Source organism: Nerophis ophidion, linkage group LG03 (genome assembly GCF_033978795.1).
Source record: "Nerophis ophidion isolate RoL-2023_Sa linkage group LG03, RoL_Noph_v1.0, whole genome shotgun sequence".
Taxonomy (NCBI): Eukaryota; Metazoa; Chordata; class Actinopteri; order Syngnathiformes; family Syngnathidae; genus Nerophis; species Nerophis ophidion.
In genome coordinates, this window is record NC_084613.1 from 83070770 (window position 1) to 83093898 (window position 23129).

General features: G+C 41.7%; 2 protein-coding genes across 3 annotated transcripts in view; one reads left to right on the forward strand and one right to left on the reverse strand.

Moving 5' to 3' along the window:
• Nucleotides 1-12694, reverse strand: part of wwox (WW domain containing oxidoreductase) — a 652147-nt gene extending 639453 nt beyond the window's left edge. The window contains exons 1-4 of the mRNA XM_061896222.1: nt 12427-12694; nt 6676-6740; nt 6387-6444; nt 1-137 (exon numbers count right to left, since the gene is read on the reverse strand). The exon at nt 1-137 is cut by the window's left edge and continues 33 nt beyond it. Of these exons, the coding sequence (XP_061752206.1) occupies nt 1-137; nt 6387-6444; nt 6676-6740; nt 12427-12533 (367 nt within the window). The 5' untranslated portion in view covers nt 12534-12694. The remainder of the gene's footprint in view (nt 138-6386; nt 6445-6675; nt 6741-12426) is intronic.
• Nucleotides 12695-18902: 6208 nt separating this feature from the next.
• Nucleotides 18903-23129, forward strand: part of nfat5a (nuclear factor of activated T cells 5a) — a 90163-nt gene continuing 85936 nt past the window's right edge. For both annotated transcript variants that reach the window (XM_061896223.1, XM_061896224.1), the window contains exon 1: nt 18903-19248. In XM_061896223.1, coding sequence (XP_061752207.1) covers nt 19176-19248 — 73 coding nt within the window. In that variant the 5' untranslated portion in view covers nt 18903-19175. The remainder of the gene's footprint in view (nt 19249-23129) is intronic.

The following is a 23129-nucleotide window of genomic DNA, read 5'->3' on the forward strand; positions in this document are numbered from 1 at the left end:
CCTTGTCAGAGAGGTCACGACCTTGTAGGATTTCCAAAGCGGTCGAGTTGCCATCGTAGCGCTTGGGCTTTACCATCATGTCCTCCACGGTGAACACTTGGCGGGGATCGAAGTACGTGGTCCGCTTATTGATGTGGCTGGAAAATAAGGAACATATGTTTCAAATATGTTTGGACGATGTTCTAAAACAGGGGTGCCAAACTCAAATACAGAGTGGGCCAAAATTTCAAACTGAACAAAGCCGCCAAGGTTGAACAAATTAACCTTTTAAAGGCCTACTGAAATGAGATTTTCTTATTCAAACGGGGATAGCAGGTCCATTCTATGTGTCGTACTTGATCATTTTGCGATATTGCCATATTTTTGCTAAAAAGATTTAGTAGAGAACATCGATGATAAAGTTCTCAACTTTTGGTCGCTAATAAAAAAGCCTTGCCTGTACCGGAAGTAGATGTGCGCGTGACGTCACGGGTTGTAGGGCTCCTCACATCCGCACATTGTTTACAATCATGGCCCCCAGCAGCTAAAGCGATTCGGGCCGAGAAAGCGACAATTTCCCCATTAATTTGAGCAAGGATGAAAGATTTGTGGATGCCGAAAGTTAGAGTGAAGCACTTAAAAAAAAAAGAAAAGGCGACAGCTCCAGGCGACGGCAGTGGAAGTGATTCAGATGTTATTAGACACATTTACTAGGATAATTCTGGAAAATCCCTTATCTGCTTATTGTGTTAATAGTGATTTAGTGAGATTATAAAGTCATACATGAAAGTCGGAGGGCTGTGGTGACGGCCAGTGTCTCTGAGAGAAACCAATGGAGGAGCCAAGATCACCGCAGCCTCTTTGACAGCTGCAGGAGGAGGTCGCATAATCCGCTCCTCACATCCTCACATTGTTTACAATCATGGCCACCAGCAGCTAAAGCGATTCAGACCGAAAAAGTGAACATTTCCCCATTAATTTGAGCGAGGATGAAAGATTAATGGATGAGGATATTGAGAGTGAAGGACTGGAAGAAAAAAAAAAGGCAAGGGCAGTGAGAGCGATTCAGATGTTATTAGACACATTTAATAGGATAATTCAGGAAAATCCCTTACATGCCTATAGTGTTACTAGTGTTTTAGTGAGATTATACAGTATCTGAAAGTCGGAGGGGTGTGGCCACAGGTGTGGTGACCGCCAGTGTCTCCGGTGGGAGGAGGTAATAGTCCGCAGCAGCTGCTCCGCTCATAACTACGGTAAGAGCCAACTTATTGCCACAATTTTCTCACCGAAAATACGTGGTAGAGATCCATGTTCGCTTGACCGCTCTGTTCCATAGTAAAGCTTCACCTTCGGGAATTTTAAACAAGGAAACACCGGCTGTGTTTGTGTGGCTAAAAGCTTCCCACCTCCATCTTTCTACTTTGACGTCTCCATTATTAATTGAACACATTGCAAAAGATTCAGCAACACAGATGTCCAGAATACTGTGTAATTATGCGATTAAAGCAGACGACTTATAGCTTGGATCGGGCTGGAAAATAATGTCCGCTAGAACCCGAGACGTCAAACGTTTTCAACAGGACACTTTGCGGGAAATTTAAAATTGCAATTTAGTAAACTAAAAAGGCCGTATTGGCATGTGTTGCAATGTTAATATTTCATCATTGATATATAAACTATCAGACTGCGTGGTCGCTAGTAGTGGCTTTCAGTAGGCCTTTAAAAGGGACCCAAACAAGTTTTGCACTGAATATTCAACAAGCAAGGCTTATATAACTTTATAGTGACATGCTAAATTGAGATTCAAATAATAATAATAATAATCCATCCATTTTCTACCGCTTATTCCCTTTCGGGGTCACGGGGGGCGCTGGCGCCTATCCCAGCTACAATCGGGCGTAAGGCAGGGTACACCCTGGACAAGTCGCCACCTCATCGCAGGGCCAACACAGATAGACAGACAACATTCACACTCACATTCACACATTATTCAAAATATGTATCAATGGCATTTGAAATAGGTTGATTGGCAACACTAAAATTGGCCCTAGTGTGTGAATGTTGTCTGTCTGTCTGTGTTGGCCCTGCGATGAGGTGGCGACTTGTCCAGGGTGTACCCCGCCTTCCGCCCGATTGTAGCTGAGATAGGCGCCAGCGCCCCCCGCGACTCCGAACGGGAATAAGCGGCAGAAAATGGATGGATGGATGGATGGCATTTGAAATAAATTGAAATAAAAATTGAATGCCTCTTCTCTATTTGCAGCCTTCTGAGGTGAATATCAAAATAAACTTTTTCCACAGGCTAATAATACATTTGAAAATAAAATAACAATAATGAATGAATCAAACATTCAAGCCTTGAAGTAGCAATAATAAAAGTGAAGTGAATTATATTTATATAGCGCTTTTTCTCTAGTGACTCAAAGCGCTTTACATAGTGAAACCCAATATCTAAGTTACATTCAAACCAGTGTGGGTGGCACTGGGAGCAGGTGGGTAAAGTGTCTTGCCCAAGGACACAACGGCAGTGACTAGGATGGCAGAAGCGGGAATCGAACCTGCAACCCTCAAGTTGCTGGCACGGCCACTCTACCAACCGAGCTAAACCGCCCCTAAAACAATTCTTGCTGAGTTTGCTACGAACCCCGTTTCCATATGAGTTGGGAAATTGTGTTAGATGTAAATATAAACAGAATACAAATCATTTTCAAGCCATATTCAGTTGAATATGCTACAAAGACAACATATTTGATGTTCAAACTGATAAACATTTTTTTTTTTTGCAAATAATCATTAACTTTAGAATTTGATGCCAGCAACACGTGACAAAGAAGTTGGGAAAGGTGGTAATAAATACTGATAAAGTTGAGGAATGCTCATCAAACACTTATTTGTGCAGGCTAATTGGGAACAGGTGGGTGCCATGATTGGGTATAAAAACCGCTTCCCAAAAAATGTTCAGTCTTTCACAAGAAAGGTTGGGGCGAGGTACACCCCTTTGTCCACAACTGCGTTTAAGAACAACGTTTCTCAAAGTGCAATTGTAAGAAATTTAGGGATTTCAACATCTACGCTCCATAATATCATCAAAAGGTTCAGAGAATCTGGAGAAATCACTCCAAGTAAGCGGCATGGCCGGAAACCAACATTGAATGACCGTGACCTTCGATCCCTCAGACGGCACTGTATCAAAAACCGACATCAATCTCTAAAGGATATCACCACATGGGCTCAGGACCACTTCAGAAAACCACTGTCACTAAATACAGTTCGTCGCTACATATCATTATCAGTAGTCAGAGGAGCCTGTTCAGTTCTAGACTGCTTCATCCCAAGTGCAGGACTAATAGACTCAAAAACTCCTTTGTCCCACACCCCATTAGACTGTACAACTCCTCTCTGGGGGCGGGAATTTGGGTACTAGGATGACAGGGGATGCAAAACAATAACAGTGCAATACTTTTTCATAACATGCTCACTACTGCCTAGTTTCTCTAGTTATATTCTTATTTTACTGTTATATTTTTATTGGTGCAGTGCAGTGAAGACAAAACAAACACCCTTCTTGTCTCTCATGGACACACACCAGTTGTTGTTGACTTTGGACTCGTGGACTCAAGGCCGCGGAACAGAAACACACTGCAGGCTTACACACAAGAATATAAGCCACACACATACATACTCCAGCCCCCCCCAATCCAACGCCCTCGACGCAAATCCCATAGGGGTGAAGAAAGGATGGTCAATGCCTGAGAGCTGCGGCCTACCACCATGACCCCGTACTCCCTTCCCTCTGTTGCTAGATATCTCAAGATGTACGTTGTAATATGTATATGTGCTTTGCTATGGAAGTTTTTTTTTTCCCACTCCAGACTGGGCCCCCTTAGAAACGTATTGTAGATTGTATTTTTTTTTACTCATCCTTCCCCATCTTTTACGGGGCTCCTTGTGGCGACCCATTAGTGTTCCTGTTCTGTAACCCCGTACACTGATCGTTTGTCTAATCTTGAACGGGTTTTGTTGTACTTGTGCAATTACAATAAAGACCTCTCCTATTGTGACAGTTTGACCCCGCACGGTCACTATTTGAACCTTGGCTTCCTCTCAAACCATGCACTTTTTTTTAGTCAGTGGAAAGCATGCTCAACAAACAAACTGTAACCTGTCACTCACCAACGGCTAAAAGAGTCAGGGTGGGGCTGAAAGCTTAATGTAGGTGAGCACACCTGCTTTGACTAATTAGGCCCAATTTGGGCCAAACCATGATTGTCAGGAGCTGGCTGTTGCTGAAGACACTGGACTTTTGAAAGTTGTGTTGTTTAAACCTGAATACACTGTGGACAAAAGTGACTGCTTTAAAACTGCAAAAAGTACTAAGTGAATACTTTTTAGACATCTGATGGTTATTTATGGTTAAATTGACAAAATATCTGTTTTCTTAATTTCCCCTGTCAAATTGGTCCCAGAATAAGCTAATCCGAGTGAGGGAAGAGTGGATCGTGAGATCGACAGGCGGATCGGTGCGGCGTCTTCAGTAATGCGGACGTTGTACCGATCCGTTGTGGTGAAGAAGGAGCTGAGCCGGAAGGCAAAGCTCTCAATTTACCGGTCGATCTACGTTCCCATCCTCACCTATGGTCATGAGCTTTGGGTCATGACCGAAAGGATAAGATCACGGGTACAAGCGGCCGAAATGAGTTTCCTCCGCCAGGTGGCGGGTCTCTCCCTTAGAGATAGGGTGAGAAGCTCAGCCATCCGGGAGGAACTCAAAGCCGCTGCTCCTTCACATGGAGAGGAGCCAGATGATGTGGTTCGGGCATCTGGTCAGGATGCCACCCGAACGCCTCCCTAGGGAGGTGTTTAGGGCACGTCCAACCGGTAGGAGGCCACGGGGAAGACCCAGGACACGTTGGGAAGACTAAGTCTCCCGGCTGGCCTGGGAACGCCTCGGGATCCCCCGGGAAGAGCTAGACGAAGTGGCTGGGGAGAGGGAAGTCTGGGTTTCCCTGCTTAGGCTGTTGCCCCCGCGACCCGACCTCGGATAAGCGGAAGATGATGGATGGATAAGCTAATCCGGTTACTTTTAGACCTCCACCCCAGATCACACCTCAATCCAACCCACTTCTCCAAAGTGGGCTGGCTCAGGGTGGAGGACTGAGTCAAACAACTTGCACTGAGCCTGGTCTATAAAATCCGCTACACCTCCTTGATACCGAAGTACATGTCAAACTACTTCCTTAACCACAACACCAGGGGGAGCTCCACAAACCACGTTAAACCCAGATTTCGATCTAACAAAGGTCTTAACTCATTCTCTTTCTATGCCACATCAATGTGGAATGCACTCCCAACAGGTATAAAAGTAAGTGCATCTCTATATTCCTTCAAAAGCGCTCTAAAACAACACCTCCAGGCAACTTCAACACTTTACTAATACCCTCCTCCATTCACATCCCATCTCCCCGGATTATAAACAACTGAAATGTACTTCTAATGTATATACTTGTTCTTATGCTATGTGAACTCACTATGTTCTCTGCTGGCTGTACATATCCTACTAAATAAGACCTACACTGTTTCAATGTCCACATTTCTCTGTTGATGCAATTGTTGATGACTGAAGTTCTGATATCAACCAAAGCTCCTCATGGATTGTAAATAATGTAAATAATTCAATGTACATACTATGATGATTAACTTGTGTGATGACTGTATTATGTTGATAGTATATATTTGTACCATGAATTGATTAACGTGGACCCCGACTTAAAGAAGTTGAAAAACTTATTGGGGTGTTACCATTTAGTGGTCAATTGTACGGAATATGTACTGAACTGTGCAATCTACTAATAAAAGTATCAATCAATCAATCAATCAATCAATATTTAAGTGGGGAAAATGCCATTTTTCTGCACTCTGCTGCCTGTCACCGCCAGAGGAGGTTCTCTGTCCTGACCAAGAGTTTCGGTCGTCATACATCAAACAACTACTGAGATTGTTGGTGCTTTGTCTCCCTGTTTTGTTCACCTTTTGGGATTTCAAATAAATGTTTGTAAAATGTTACCAATGCGTGCCTTGCCATCCTCGATTTAAAGTCCGGTTTGCAAAGGTTACATTACCTTCACCCGAGGCGGGGTGTGACACCTATCCTTATTCTCATTGTTGCTTTTTATTTTTATTCTTATTGTTATTTTTAAATTTGATCTCAATTCTGTACACTGCTTCTGGAATTTTACATTTTCCTGAGGGAACTCTCCTGAAGGAATCAATAAAGTACTATCTATCTATAATCTATATTTGTGTGTACCTTCCTATGAAATCAACTCTCTACAAAAAAAATTCTGAAAATAGCAGAAGTTAATTGGAGATATACTTTGTATAAAGAATGAGATGCATCTACTTACTCAACATAAACGATTTGACCCTTTTCATTGGTTTCCTGCTCCCATCCATATGGTAAATCTGTTTAAAAAAAAAAGTACAAATGAGTTACAGACATTATCAATATTTTTTTCCACAAATGCAAATTATCATTATTATAACAACACTTCTCCATATAATGCAGTGCTGTTCAAATCCACAGCTCCACATTACTTCAAACCACAACCACAACACTCACCAAACTGTTTTACTGTGCTTTAAGTTGTGGCCAGTGAGTGCAGAAATTCAAATGTTAAATGCAAAATAGCAAACCTCCAGCACAGCGCTTCTTCTTTCCAGTCTTGGGGTGTTCCCACTGCGTCCTCATCTCATCGTGGCTTTTAAGACATAAACAGAAAAATAAACATTACTATTCACTATTGTGTTGTTCATTTGTGACCGACAAAGTGTATTGATGTTAAATAGGAGTTGTACATCTGCACAGGTTCAGTAAAGGTGCACCGTATTTTTCGGAGAATAAGTTGCACCGTCCGAAAATACATAAAGAAGGGGGAAAAAAAAAATATATATATATATAAGTCACACTAGAGCAGGGGTCGGGCACCTTTTTGGCTGAGAGAGCCAAGGAGCCAAATATTTTAAAATGTATTTCCCTAAGAGCCATATAATATTTTTTTAACACTGAACACAACTAAACGCATGCATTTTTAAGTAAAACCGTCATTTCCAGAGTATAATAGGTTTCTTATTCTTTGCAATAACATTGTTATTCTGCAGCCAACTGTGGAGGGGGGCGTGGCCTGCGGGCCTGCAGCAAAACAGGATGTTGCCAGGACCGGCCTCGAAATCAGCGAGAGGTGCGTAGATGGCCCACCTGGGCCTTGTTATCTAATCACCTGTCGCTCTGTTATAAGCAGCAGCCAGGAGGAGAGACAGGGTTGGGGCTGGAGCCAGAGCGCGAGTGAGGACGAAAGAGAAAAAGACAATTGCTGGAAAGCAACTGAGAGAAAAATAAAATAAAACAATATTGTAACCCTAAAACAGGCTCTTGGTGGTCTGAAGAACCCCCAGGAGGGCAAGACCCACACTAACCAATACAAAAAAAAATACTTCTTACCATTAATGCAACTTCTTAAACATAAAAAAGCATGAGAATGTTTCATATTTTGAACGTTATTTTTAACACTGTGGAATTATTCATTACTTGTCGTGTTAAGCAATGTCAGCTCAGATTTATCCGAGAGCCAGATGCAGTCATCAAAAGATCCACATCTGGCTCTAGAGCCATAGGTTCCCTACCCCTGCACTAGAGTATAAGTCGCAATGTTGGGGGGAAATTTATTTGATAAAATCTGACACCAAGAACAGATATTTGAAAGGCAATTTAGAATAAATAAAGACTTGTGGGGAGTATGTGGTATTGGACTGTCTGATAGTGGCTCAGAGAGTATGTGGTATTGGACTGTCTGATAGTGGCTCAGAGAGTATGTGGTATTGTACTGTCTGATAGTGGCTCAGAGAGTATGTGGTATTGGACTGTCTGATAGTGGCTCAGAGAGTATGTGGTATTGGACTGTCTGATAGTGGCGGTCCGCTCCCTGTATGATCCGTGTCAGAACTTGGTCCGCAATCCCGACAAAGAGTCGGACACGTTTTAAGTGAGGGTTGGATTCCGCCAAGGCTGCCCTTTGTCACCGATTCTGTTCATAACTTTTATGGACAGAATTTCTAGGCACAGTCAAGGCGTTGAAGGGATCCGGTTTGGTCCTCTACAGAATCTCCTCTCTGGTCAACAAAAGCACCTTGAGGATTCTAGCGGGAACTCTCATTCAACCCTTCTTCGATTACGCTTGCACCTCCTGGTACCCCAGCACCTCCAAAACCCTCAAATGTAGACTCCAAACATCCCAGAATAAGCTAGTCCGGTTACTTTTAGACCTCCACCCCAGATCACACCTCACTCCAACCCACTTCTCCAAAGTGGGCTGGCTCAGGGTGGAGGACAGAGTCAAACAACTTGCACTGAGCCTGGTCTATAAAATCCGCTACACCTCCTTGATACCGAAGTACATGTCAAACTACTTCCTTAACGTAAATGACCGCCATAACCACAACACCAGGGGGAGCTCCACAAACCACGTTCAACCCAGATTTCGATCTAACAAAGGTCTTAACTCATTCTCTTTCTATGCCACATCAATGTGGAATGCACTCCCAACAGGTGTAAAAGTAAGTGCATCTCTATATTCCTTCAAAACCGCTCTAAAACAACACCTCCAGGCAACTTCAACACTTTACTAATACCCTCCTCCATTCACATCCCATCTCCCCGGATTATAAACAACTCAAATGTACTTCTAATGTATATACTTGTTCTTATGCTATGTGAACTCACTATGTTCTCTGCTGGCTGTACATATCCTACTAAATAAGACCTACACTGTTTCAATGTCCACATTTCTCTGTTGATGCAATTGTTGATGACTGAAGTTCTGATATCAACCAAAGCTCCTCATCCCACCCCCCGGATTGTAAATAATGTCAATAATTCAATGTACATACTATGATGATTAACTTGTGTGATGACTGTATTATGTTGATAGTATATATTTGTACCATGAATTGATTAACGTGGACCCCGACTTAAACAAGTTGAAAAACTTATTCGGGTGTTACCATTTAGTGGTCAATTGTACGGAATATGTACTGAACTGTGCAATCTACTAATAAAAGTATCAATCAATCAATCAAAAAAAGGCTGCAGGATTAGGTCTCTGCTTTTTGCAGATGATGTGGTCCTGATGGCTTCATCTGGCCGGGATCTTCAGCTCTCACTGGATCGGTTCGCAGCCAAGTGTGAAGCGACTGGGATGAGAATCAGCACCTCCAAGTTTGAGTCCATGGTTCTCGCCCGGAAAAGGGTGGAGTGCCATCTCCACCCTGCCCCAAGTGGGGGAGTTGAAGTACCTCGGAGTCTTGTTCACAAATGAGGGAAGAGTGGATTGTGAGAACAACAGGCAGATCAGACACAACGGATGCTGTATCGATCCGTTGTGGTGAAGAAGGAGCTGAGCCGGAATGCAAAGCTCTCAATTTTCCGGTCCATCTACTTTACCATCCTCACCAATGGTCATGAGCTTTGGGTCATGACCGAAGGGAGGAACTCAAAGTAAAGCCGCTGCTCCTCCACATGGAGAGGAGCCAGATGAGGTGGTCCGGGGATCTGGTCGGGATGCCACCCAAACGCCTCCCTAGGAAGGTGATTCGGGCACGTTCGACCGGTAGGAGGCCAAGGGGAAGACCCAGGACATGTTGGGAAGACTATCTCTCCCGGCTTGCCAGGGAATGCCTAGGGATCCCCCGAGGTACCTCGGAGTCTTGTTCACGAGTGAGGGAAGAGTGGATCGTGAGATCGACAGGCGGATCGGTGCGGCGTCTTCAGTAATGCGGACGCTGTATCGATCCGTTGTGGTGAAGAAGGAACTGAGCCGGAAGGTAAAGCTCTCAATTTACCGGTCGATCTACGTTCCCATCCTCACCTATGGTCATGAGCTTTGGGTTATGACCAAAAGGACAAGATCACGGGTACAAGCGGGTTCCTCCGCCAGGTGGCGGGTCTCTCCCTTAGAGATAGGGTGAGAAGCTCTGCCATCCGGGAGGAGCTCAAAGTAAAGCCTCTGCTCCTCCACATCGAGAGGAGCCAGATGAGGTGGTCCAGGGATCTGGTCAGGATGCCACCCAAACGCCTCCCTAGGAAGGTGTTTCGGGCACGTTTGACCGGTAGGAGGCCACGGGGAAGACCCAGGACATGTTGGGAAGACTATCTCTCCCGGCTTGCCAGGGAATGCCTAGGGATCCCCCGAGGTACCTCGGAATCTTGTTCACGAGTGGGGGAAGAGTGGATCGTGAGATCGACAGGCGGATCGGTGCTGCGTCTTCAGTAATGCGGACGCTGTATCGATCCGTTGTGGTGAAGAAGGGACTGAGCCGGAAGGTAAAATTTGCAGTCCTCTCCAAGGTTTCTCATAGTCATTCACATCGACGTCCCACTGGGTTGTGAGTTTGTGCTTGCCCTTATGTGGACGCTGAACCTTGGATGTTGTTGTGTCTTTTGCAGCCCTTTGAGACACTTGTGATTTAGGGCTATATAAATAAACATTAATTGATTGATTGATTGATTGAGAGTATAAGTCGGACCCCTGGCCAAACTATGAAAAAAACTGCAACTTCCATACATCCATTTTCTACCGCTTGTCCCATTCGGGGTCGCGGGGGTTCGCTGGAGCCTATCTCAGCTGCATTCGGGCAGAAGGCGGCGTACACCCTGGACAGGTCGCAACCTCAAAACTACGACTTGTAATCCGAAAAAAAATACGGTATTAATGTACAACAGGAGTTGTACACCTGCACAGGTTAAAAGGTTATCCCATTCTGACTGTAAATGTGTATTGATGTAAAACAGGAGTTGTACAGCTGCACAGGTTGAAAGGTTATTCAATCAATCAATCAATCAATCAATGTTTATTTATATAGCCCCAAATCACAAATGTCTCAAAGGGCTGCACAAATCATTACGACTACAACATCCTCGGAAGAACCCACAAAAGGGCAAGGAAAACTCACAACCTGTGGGCAGGGAGAATTCACATCCAGTGGGACGCCAGTGACAATGCTGACTATGAGAAACCTTGGAGAGGACCTCAGATGTGGGCAACCCGCCCCTCCTCTAGGGGACCGAAAGCAATGGATGTCGAGCGGGTCTAACATGATACTGTGAAAGTTCAATCCATAGTGGCTCCAACACAGCCGTGAGAGTTCAGTTCAAAGCGGATCCAAGACAGCAGCGAGAGTCCCGTCCACAGGAAACCATCTCAAGCGGAGGCGGATCAGCAGCGTAGAGATGTCCCCAACCGATACACATGCGAGCGGTCCATCCTGGGTCTCGACTCTGGACAGCCAGTACTTCATCCATGGTCATCGGACCGGACCCCCTCCACAAGGGAGGGGGGGGACTTAAGAGAAAAAAGAAAAGAAGCGGCAGATCAACTGGTCTAAAAAGGAGGTCTATTTAAAGGCTAGAGTATACAAATGAGTTTTAAGGTGAGACTTAAAGGCTTCTACTGAGGTAGCATCTCGAACTGTTACCGGGAGGGCATTCCAGAGTACTGGAGCCCGAACGGAAAACGCTCTATAGCCCGCAGACTTTTTTTGGGCTCTAGGAATCACTAATAAGCCGGAGTCTTTTGAACGCAGATTTCTTGCCGGGACATATGGTACAATACAATCGGCAAGATAGGATGGAGCTAGACCGTGTAGTATTTTATACGTAAGTAGTAAAACCTTAAAGTCACATCTTAAGTGCACGGTAAAGGTGTATCGATTTTAGACAGGAGTTGTACACCTGCACAGGTTAAAAGGTTATCCCATTCTGACTGTAAAGGTGTATCGATTTTAGACAGGAGTTGTAAACCTCCTAAAGGTTAAAAGATTATCACATTCTGAAGGTAAAGGTGTATCGATGTCAAACAGGAGTTGTACACCTGCACAGGTTAAAATGTTATACCATTCTGACAGTAGATGTGTATTAATGTAAAACATGAATTGTACACCTGCACAGGTTAAAAGGTAATGTCAAACAGGAGTTGTACACCTGCACAGGTTAAAAGGCGATGTCAAACAGGACATGTACACCTGCACAGGTTAAAAGGTGATGTCAAACAGGACATGTACACCTGCACAGGTTAAAAGGTGATGTCAAACAGGACATGTACACCTGCACAGGTTAAAAGGTTATCACATTCTGACGGTAAAGGTGTATTAATGTAAAACATGAATTGTACACCTGCACAAGTTAAAAGGCGATGTCAAACAGGAGTTGTACACCTGCACAGGTGAGAAAGTTATTACAAAACCCTATGGCAGGTGTGCAACCACGTGGTATAATTATGACACGTGTGAACGTTTTTAGGCCTGAGAATCTTATCAAACTTGCCCAACATTAGTTCCAACACATTGTAGAATATTACTTATGACTATAAATCACATCCAACGAGGTGCACGCACTTTGCATAGTAAACCCATCCGTCTTTTGTCGATCTTTCCTCCCATCCGGGAGGTAACTCCTCGTCACTGTCAGTATCATCCATACCAGCGTAAGTCAAAGCTGCCATTGGATAAAAAATTTTAAAAAATTCAGCGGGAAAATAGTAAATAAAATGCGTAAGGCTAACAATGAATATAATATAAGCTCTTTTACACGATGTCAACAACAGTCTGACGAGCAAAGTAGCGACACCGGCACTTCCGCGATAACACCGTGACGTCAGTCGCATTGCTTTATGGGATATGGAGTCCCAAAACGTTGATTCGTCTGAACGTGGCCGTCTTTTTCATTTAAATGCAGCGCTAAAATTATTCGTAAGCCTTTTACTGGTCTCTGTATTAAGAATAGCATTTGTTCAATATAAATTAATACACTTTTAATTAAAACAAAAAACTAACCGTTCATTGTATCCATAATGTTTGTTCAGAGAAAAATACACGAATTATACAATTGTTGGGACAAATTAAAAAAATGATATATATTATATATATTATATATATATTATATATTTTATATATATATATATATATATATATATATATATATATATATATATATATATATATATATATATATATATTTATATATATATATATATGTGTATATATATATATATATATATATATATATATATATATATATATATATATATATATATATATATATATATATATATATAGGCTTCACGGTGGCAGACGGGTTAGTGCGTCTGCCTCACAATACGAAGGTTCTGTGTGGAGTTTGCATGTCCTCCCCGTGAGTTCCCGCCGGGTACTCCGGCTTCCTCCCACCTCCAAAGACATGCACCTGGGGATAGGTTGATTGGCAACACTAAATGGTCCCTAGTGTGTGAATGTGAGTGTGAATTTTGTCTGTCTATCTCTGTTGGCCCTGCGATGAGGTGGCGACTTGTCCAGGGTGTACGCCACCTTCCGCCCGATCTTAGCTGAGATAGGCACCAGCGCCCCCTGCGACCCCAAAGGGAAGAAGCGGTTTAAAATGGATATATATACATATATATACATATATATATATATATATATATATATATATATATATATATATATATATATATATATATATATGACACTGATTTACGATGGGGAACATATTAATTACAGATATTGGTGTTACTGTAGCAGCCAAGTCGCACAATTATAAATCTTCCATCACTGTTCATATACAACATACATACACTCATGCACATAATCACGTTTCATCAAACATATATCAACGTTGTTGCCCTAGGGTAAACTGGGTAACACATGGCATACTGACAAAGCTTAACCTATTGTTACTATAACAATCTACAAGATTAATATAGTTTTCCTTTTCCTCTTCCCCTCTATCTTTTGGTATTCCTTTTTTTATTGTTACTTCTTTTTTTATTATTATTATTATCTTTCTAGCTATCATTATGTATACGTATTGTTGCATTTGAACAACTGTATTGTTGAAAATAGAGGTAAACTATTGGTATTGTTCATGATCAATAGCGCTTTTTCTATTGGTATTTGTATTGTTCCAGTTTTAGTGTAAAAATGCTCATTGTCATTTCTATATTGTTATTTATTTCACTAACTGCTTATTTTCTATCACTTTTACGATCATATTTGTACTTATCGTATGTGCTGGTGTTGTTCTATTGTTGTTATTGTTGTGTTTGCTGTTGTTGTTTTTCTCTCTCTGTCTAATCCCCCTCTTATCCACACAATTTCCCCCTCCGTCTTCCTTTTTTTCTCTTTCCATCCCCTCCTGTTCCGGCCCGGCTGCACCAAATGATAATATAAATACATTTAATAAAGTCAAATTCAAATAAGGCAGTGGTTCTCAACCTTTTTTCAGTGATCCCCTGTGAACATTTTTTTAATTCAAGTACCCCCTAGTCAGAGCAAAACATTTTTGGTTGAAAAAAAGAGATAAAGAAGTAAAATACAGCACTATGTCATCAGTTTTTGATTTATTAAATTGTATAACAGTGCAAAATATTGCTCATTTGCAGTGGTCTTTCTTGAACTATTTGGAAAAAAAGATATAAAAATAACCAAAAACTTGTTGAAAAATAAGGAAATGATTCAATTATATTGAATACGAGCTTGGCCATCATGAACATTATTGAAGAGATTACAACTGCAGTTGATCAAAATAAATACACAATAGGAGTGTTCATTGATTTAAAGAAGGCATTTGACACTGTAGATCATCAAATTCTCATTTCTAAATTATATACTTATGGAGTCAGAGTAGTTGCACTGGACTGGTTAACCAGTTATTTACATCAACGACAGCAGTATGTTGAGAACGATGATCATAGGTCAGAATGTATGAATATTGAATGTGGAATTCCACAAGGTTCGATTTTAGGACCCAAACTTTTTACTTTATATATAAATGATATTTGTGAGGTTTCGAAAATTTTACAGTGCGTATTGTTCGCAGACGATACAAATTAATACTGTTCAGGAGATGACTTGAACATTTTAGCCAATAATATTAAAGAGGAAATGGTTAAACTAAAATTGTGGTTTGATATAAATAAATTATCTTTAAATTTGGAAAAGACTAAGTATATGGTATTCGGTAATAAAAGAAAGATGGAAGTTAGTTTATCCATAAACAATGTGAAAATTGAGAAGGTGTCTGAAATCAGATTTCTTGGGGTCATCTTAGATGAAAAGTTGACATGGAAAGCTCGTATAATGCATGTGAAAAATAAGGTATCTAAAAGTTTATTTATTTTGAACAAGGTTAAATATAGTTTTCCATACAACACAATGAGAATGTTATATTGCTCAATTATTCAACCTTATTTCAATTATTGTGCAGAAATATTGGGAAATACATATCATAGCAACATAATGCCTTTATTTCTTTCACAGAAAAGAGCAATTCGAATCATTTTTAAAGTAGGATATAGAGACCACACAAATCCACTCTTCATTAGGTCAGGATTACTAAAACTAAAAGACATTGTAGAATTGAATACACTATTAATGATGTTCAAAGCGAGAAATAAAGTTCTTCCGAAGGACATACAAAAGTTATTTGTGTTCACATCTAAAGATGAGAACCACAGAAGGCCGCATGACTTTAAACATCCAAGAGCGCCAACAAATTTGAAACAAATGTGCTTGTCTGTTGTTGGTGTGAAAGCATGGAATTCTCTAAACAAAGACTTAAAAAGCTGTAAGAATATATTTGTTTTTAAAAAGAGTTACAAAAAGAGAAAACTGAAATTATATCAAACTGAGTTTTGATTTAGATTGGAAGTGTCATTGTGAAAGTGCTTAAAGGAAAATGCAAAAGTATGTTGGAGTTTGGGTGTTGGTGGAGGGAACGGTTATAAAGCCATCAAAAATAATTGGTGTTAAAAAGGGGGCAGATAAATATAAGAATATTATTCTTCCACCTGCTCCTTTCTGATCATGGAAATGTATAAGAAAGAAAAACAAAAAAAAACAATGATAGTGTTAATTGTACGTGGCTTGTAAATATGCATTTTCATGAAAGGAATAAAAATAAATGATGATGATGATGATGATGATGAATTATAAATGAAGATTTCTACACATAGAAGTAATCATCAACTTAAAGTGGATTGTAATAAAGATCAATCTGGATTCATGAACATAATTCTAAACATTTCCTCACAAAAAAAAAAATCTTACATCAATATTTATGGAACATGTCCACAAAAAATCTATCTGTCAACACAGAATATTGCATTGTTGTATTTTTTTTTTTTTACAGTTTATGAACTTACATTCATATTTTGTTGAAGTATTATTCAATAAATATATTCATAAAGGATTGTTGAATTGTTGCTATTTTTAGAATATTTTAAAAAAATCTCACGTACCCCCTGGCATACCTTCAAGTACCCCCAGGGGTACGCGTACCCCCATTTGAGAACCACTGAAATAAGGCAACAAGAGAAGTATATCCTACACTTTTATTTTGTAAAGTAAATCTGAACAGCTGATATGAGCATCTACATCATGGGTGTCAAACTCTGGCCCGCGGGCCAAATTTGGCCCGCCGTGTAATTTAATTTGGCCCTTGAGGCAATATCAAATTAACATTACAGCTGGCCCGCCGTTATTACACAGCAGCAGTGCCGCTGTAACCAGGGGCGCCGCTAGGGATTTTGGGCCCCATGAAAATAATCTTTATAGGGCCCCCAACACATAATTTCATATAATTTCATCATCATTAGGGGCCTCTCTGGGCCCCCCTCCATCATGGGCCCCTAGAATCTGTTTCCTTTAACCCCCCTGACTGTAACACCGCAATTTCTCACACTTGCCAATCCTCCCAAAGTTCAGTGCCCCTCCCAAAAATCTCCCGGGGCAAGCAAGCATTCTCCCGATTTTCACCCAAACAACAATATTGAGGGCGTGCCTTAAAGACACTGCCTTTAGCATTCTCTACAACCCGTCGTCACGTCCGCATTTCCTCCATACAAACAGCGTGCAGGCCCACTCGCATAATATATGCGGCTTTTACACACACATAAGTGAATGCAAGGCGTACTTAGTCAACAGGCATACAGGTCACACTGAGGGTGGCCGTATAAACAACTTTAACACAGTTACAAATATGCGCCACACTGTGGACCCACACCAAACAAGAGTGACAAACACATTTTGCTGCTGCTGTGTTTGGACTGGACTCTCGCGACTGTGTTGTATCCATTGTGGATTGAACTTTCACAGTATCATGTTAGACCTGCTCGACATCCATTGCTTTCCTCCTCTCTAAGGTTCTCATAGTCATCATTGTCACCGACGTCCCACTGGGTGTGAGTTTTCCTTGCCCTTATGTGGGCCTACCGAGGATGTCGTGGTGGTTTGTGCAGCCCTTTGAGACACTAGTGATTTAGGGCTATATAAGTAAACATTGATTGATTGATTGATTGACATTTCGGGAGAACATCTGCACTGTAACATAACGTAAACACAACAAAACAAATAACCAGAACCACTTGCAGCACTAATTCTTTCGGGACGCTACAATAAATTTTGATTTTTACCTCTGAAGGCTGCAAATAGAAAAGAGGCATTACATTTGTATTTACATTTTATTTGATATACCATTGATCGACAGGCGGATCGGTGCGGCGTCTTCAGTAATGCGGACGTTGTACCGATCCGTTGTGGTGAAGAAGGAGCTGAGCCGGAAGGCAAAGCTCTCAATTTACCGGTCGATCTACGTTCCCATCCTCACCTATGGTCATGAGCTTTGGGTCATGACCGAAAGGATAAGATCACGGGTACAAGCGGCCGAAATGAGTTTCCTCCGCCGTGTGGCGGGTCTCTCCCTTAGAGATAGGGTGAGAAGCTCTGCCATCCGGGAGGAACTCAAAGTAAAGCCGCTGCTCCTTCACATCGAGAGGAGCCAGATGAGGTGGTTCGGGCATCTGGTCAGGATGCCACCCGAACGCCTCCCTAGGGAGGTGTTTAGGGCACGTCCAACTGGTAGGAGGCCACGGGGAAGACCCAGGACACGTTGGGAAGACTATGTCTCCCGGCTGGCCTGGGAACGCCTCGGGATCCCCCGGGAAGAGCTAGACGAAGTGGCTGGGGAGAGGGAAGTCTGGGTTTCCCTGCTTAGGCTGTTGCCCCCGCGACCCGACCTCGGATAAGTGGAAGATGATGGATGGATGGATGCCATTGAGATTTTTTTGTTATTATTATTATTATTTGAAACTTGATTTTGCATGTCACTATAAAGTTACTGTATATAAGTCTTGCTTGTTCAATGTTCAATGCAAAACTTGTTTGGGTCACTATTAAAAGGTTAATTTGTTCAACCTTGGTTCAGTTTTCCACCCGAACGCCTCCCTAGGGATGTGTTTAGGGCACGTCCAGCTGGTAGGAGGCCACGGGGAAGACCCAGGACACGTTGGGAAGACTATGTCTCCCGGCTGGCCTGGGAACGCCTCGGGATCCCCCGGGAAGAGCTAGACGAAGTGGCTGGAGATAGGGAAGTCTGGGCTTCCCTGCTTAGGCTGCTGCCCCCGCGACCCGACCTCGGATAAGTGGAAGATGATGGATGGATGGATGCCATTGAGATTTTTTTGTCATTATTATTATTATTTGAAACTTGATTTTGCATGTCACTATAAAGTTACTGTATATAAGTCTTGCTTGTTCAATGTTCAATGCAAAACTTGTTTGGGTCCCTATTAAAAGGTTAATTTGTTCAACCTTGGCCCGCGGCTTCGTTCAGTTTTAAATTTTGGCCCACTCTGTATTTGAGTTTGACACCCCTGATCTACATCAACTATATGATTTGCCTGAAAAGCTGGACAGGACAAAAAGAATTAATAATAATAATCTTCCATTACAGCATAATTAAAAAGAAAATGCTCCAGCATGATTTGTCGACCTTGCACTTAAGCGCGCATGCGCCACACCGAGGGGGGCGGGACCACTTGAGTATGTGTGTGCGTCGCTCCCCACGGTGCACGTCGTGTTTCCTTCCACAGTCTCAGCGTGATGAGACGTGCTGGTTAACGGTTTTTTTTTTTTAATTATTCGCTATGAAAAGTTTTGTATTTTAACTCGCTTTTTAAACATAGTTTCAATGCCGTTTTGTCCGACATTCCGCTCCAGAGACGCAGCACAATCTGCAGAGCAAGAGGGGAGAAAAACGGCGACTCGGTCGGCGGTGAAGAGTGTCCGCCTCCCCTCCATGAAGCGCGGCGATGCCCTCTGATTTTGTGTCCCTCCTCAGCTCCGACCTCGACCTCAATTCTCCAAAGTCTCTCTACTCTAAAGGTAGGACTGGGGTTAAAAATATGCAAGAGTGCGTTTGTCACCCTGACTCGTTTAGTTTGGGCTTGAGGACCCCGGTGAATATCCCCAGTTAAGCTGTTAGCCACATTAGCTGTTAGCCACATTAGCTGTTAGCCACATTAGCTGTTAGCCACATTAGCTGTTAGCCACATTAGCTGTTAGCCACATTAGCTGTTAGCCACCTTAGCCGTTAGCCACCTTAGCCGTTAGCCACCTTAGCCGTTAGCCACCTTAGCCGTTAGCCACCTTAGCCGTTAGCCACCTTAGCCGTTAGCCACTTTAGCCGTTAGCCACATTAGCCATTAGCCACTTTAGCTAGGTTAGCCGCAGTTGGCTTCCAGGGTACTGGCGCGCTTTAGCTGCCCTCGGCGCTTGCCTGAAGGAAAACAGACGATTGTCATCCTGGTAGGGCTGGGCGATATTGGCTTTTATTAATATCGCGATATTTTTTATGCCGTATTGCGATATACGATGTATATTACGATATTTTGCGCATATAATCACAGCAGTATGATGATTCTATGTGTCTACATTAAAACATTATTCTTCATACTGCATTAATATATGCTACTCTTAACCTTCCTCTTGTGTTAGATTTCTGTTGCCATCTCTTTATGTTAACGGGTCAGTTTTGAACCATTTCTTAAATCAGCTGTAAAATACACTAAAAAACAATTATCTATCATCCAATTTGTTCCTCATCTCTTTGTTATCCATGAAAATATTGGTTTTAATATTTTTGGTGTGGGCAATTGGCCCTTTTTTTTTGTCAGTATACCCCCTAGATTTCCATTTCCATCCATCCATTTTCTACCGCTTATTCCCTTTCGGGGTCGCGGGGGGCGCTGGATTTCAATTTTAAAAAATGGTAAAATGGACCTGAAGAGAATCGTATAAATAAATAAAAGGTTGTTGTGTTACCTGACTATTACTAAGGGATATTAGAACACATCTCCTAAATAAATTTGTTTCATTTATTTTTTCATTTTAATAATTTCATACTGAATTGACCTTGTTTGTTTTTGTAATGGATAACAAGGTAAAATGAGAATCCCCTAAAGCAGTGGTCCCCAACCACCGGGCCCGATTGGTACCGGGCCGCAGAATAATTTTTTATAATTAAAAACAAATAATAATAATTTATTTATATTAAATCAACATAAAAAACACAATATACACTTACAAATAGTGCATCAACCACAAAAAACTCCCCTTTTCATGACAAAAACGTCCCTTTTTCATGACTAAGAAGAAAAAAAAAAAAAAAGGACACCCGCCTGGGCCACGGGACAAATTATTAAGCGTTGACCGGTCCGCGGATACAAAAACGTTGGGGACCACTGCCCTACAGCTCACATGATTGGGAGAGTTTTGGCTCTAATTATTGCTTGATAATCTTATCTTTATAACTGGGTTGAAACCGACCCTAACAACACCCAGGTCATAATTTCAACCAGAACATTTTATAATTTCGTGGAATAAAAAATGTTGTTGTTGTTGAAATAGACGTTCCTGACAAAGTCAAACAGCCTTGATGCAAAAAAAAGTAAATTTATGTGGTTCTTTTATGCTTTTAAAAACTAAAACGGGTCGGTGCCTACCTTAACACAGACGAAGGTTAAAGGCCTACTGAAATTTTACCATGAATTGATTAACGTGGACCCCGACTCAAAGAAGTTGAAAAACTTATTCGGGTGTTACCTTTTAGTGGTCAATTGTACGGAATATGTACTGAACTCTACTAATAAAAGAATCAATCAATCAAAAATTTTCCTATTTAAACGGGGATAGCAGGTCCATTCTGTGTGTCATACTTGATCATTTCGCGATATTGCCATATTTTTGTTGAAAGGATTTAGTAGAGAACATCAACGATAAAGTTCGCAACTTTTAGGCGCTAATAAAACAGGCTTGCCTGTGCCGTTAGTAGCAGACGATGTGCGCGTGACGTCACGGGTTGTCGGGCTCCTCCCATCGTCACATTCTTTCTTTTTTTAGTTTATTTCGAACATGACACACCTACAACATTATACATCAGGCAATTTCATATCATTTCACAATACATCATGTCCGAAAAGGAGTAGGAAGAAGCAAAGCTTATTTAATTCTAACCCTTTCCCACGTCAGAGCGCCCACAAATATATACATTCATTCACTGACTTTCTTTACAGCAAAATGACATCCGTGAATGAATAACACAACAGTTTTGTAATATGTACTTAATTAATTCAGTCATTATGAATATACTGAGATGAAGAATATCTTATTTTCAATAATCAATCATCAATCAATCAATGTTTATTTATATAGCCCTAGATCACTAGTGTCTCAGAGGGCTGCACAAATCACAACATAAGGGCAAAGAAAACTCACACCCAGTGGGACGTCGGTGACAATGGTGACTGAGAACCTTGGAGAGGAACACATATGTGGGTAACCACAACGGACAGTGGGACCTAGGGGAAAAAGAAAAGAAACGGCAGATCAACTGGTCTAAAAGGCAGTCTATTTAAAGGCTAGAGTATACAAATGAGTTTTAAGGTGAGACTTAAATGCTTCTACTGAGGTGGCATCTCAAACTGTTACCGGAAGGGCATTCCAGAGTACTGGAGCCCGAATGGAAATAGCTCTATAGCCCGCAGACTTTTTTTGGGCTCTGGGAATCACTAATAAGCCGGAGTCTTTTGAACGCAGATTTCTTGCCGGGACATATGGTACAATACAATCGGCAAGATAGGATGGAGCTAGACCGTGTAGTATTTTATACGTAAGTAGTAAAACCTTAAAGTCACATCTAAAGTGCACAGGAAACCAGTGCAGGTGAACCAGTACAGGCGTAATGTGATCAAACTTTCTTGTTCTTGTTAAAAGTCTAGCAGCCGCATTTTGTACCAACTGTAATCTTTTAATGCTAGACATGGAGAGACCCGAAAATAATACGTTGCAGTGGCTCAAAGGAGAGAGTTGGGTCGAAGATAATACCCAGATTCTTTACCGAGTCGCCTTGTTTAATTGTTTGGTTGTCAAATGTAAAAGCTGTTTTATTAAATAGAGGTCGGTGTCTAGCAGGACCGATCATCAGCATTTACGTTTTTTTGGCGTTGAGTTGCAAAAAGTTAGCGGACATCCACTGTTTAAGTTCATTAAGACACGCCTCCAGCTGACTACAGTCCGGCGTGTTGGTCAGCTTTAGGGGCATGTAGAGTTGGGTGTCATCAGCATAACAGTGAAAGCTAACACCGTGTTTGCGTATGATGTCACCTAGCGGCAGCATGTAGATACTGAAGAGTGCAGGGCCAAGGACCGAACCCTGGGGAACTCCACACGTTACCTTAACGTAGTCCGAGGTCATACTGTTATGGGAGACGCACTGTATCCTGTCAGTAAGATAAGAGTTAAACCAAGACAGGGCTAAGTCTGACAAACCAATTCGTGTTTTGATACACTCTAATAAAATATTATGATCGACGGTATCGAAAGCAGCGCTAAGATCGAGGAGCAGCAATATAGATGACGCATCAGAATCCATCGTTAGCAATAGCTCATTAGTCATTTTTGCGAGTGCTGTCTCCGTAGAGTGATATGCCCTGAAACCAGATTGAAAGGTTTCACATAGATTGTTAGACGCTAAGTGTTCATTTAGCTGCTCTGCAACAATTTTTTCGAGGATTTTTGAAATAAAGGGAAGGTGAGACACCGGTCGATAGTTTACCATGAGGTCAGGATCGAGGTTAGGTCTTTTTAAGGAGAGGATGAATAACCACTTTTTTGAATGCTAGGGGAACAGTTCCAGAGGAAAGTGATCAGTTTATAATATTTAGCACTGATGGACCTAATTATTAATTGAACAAATTGCAAAACAT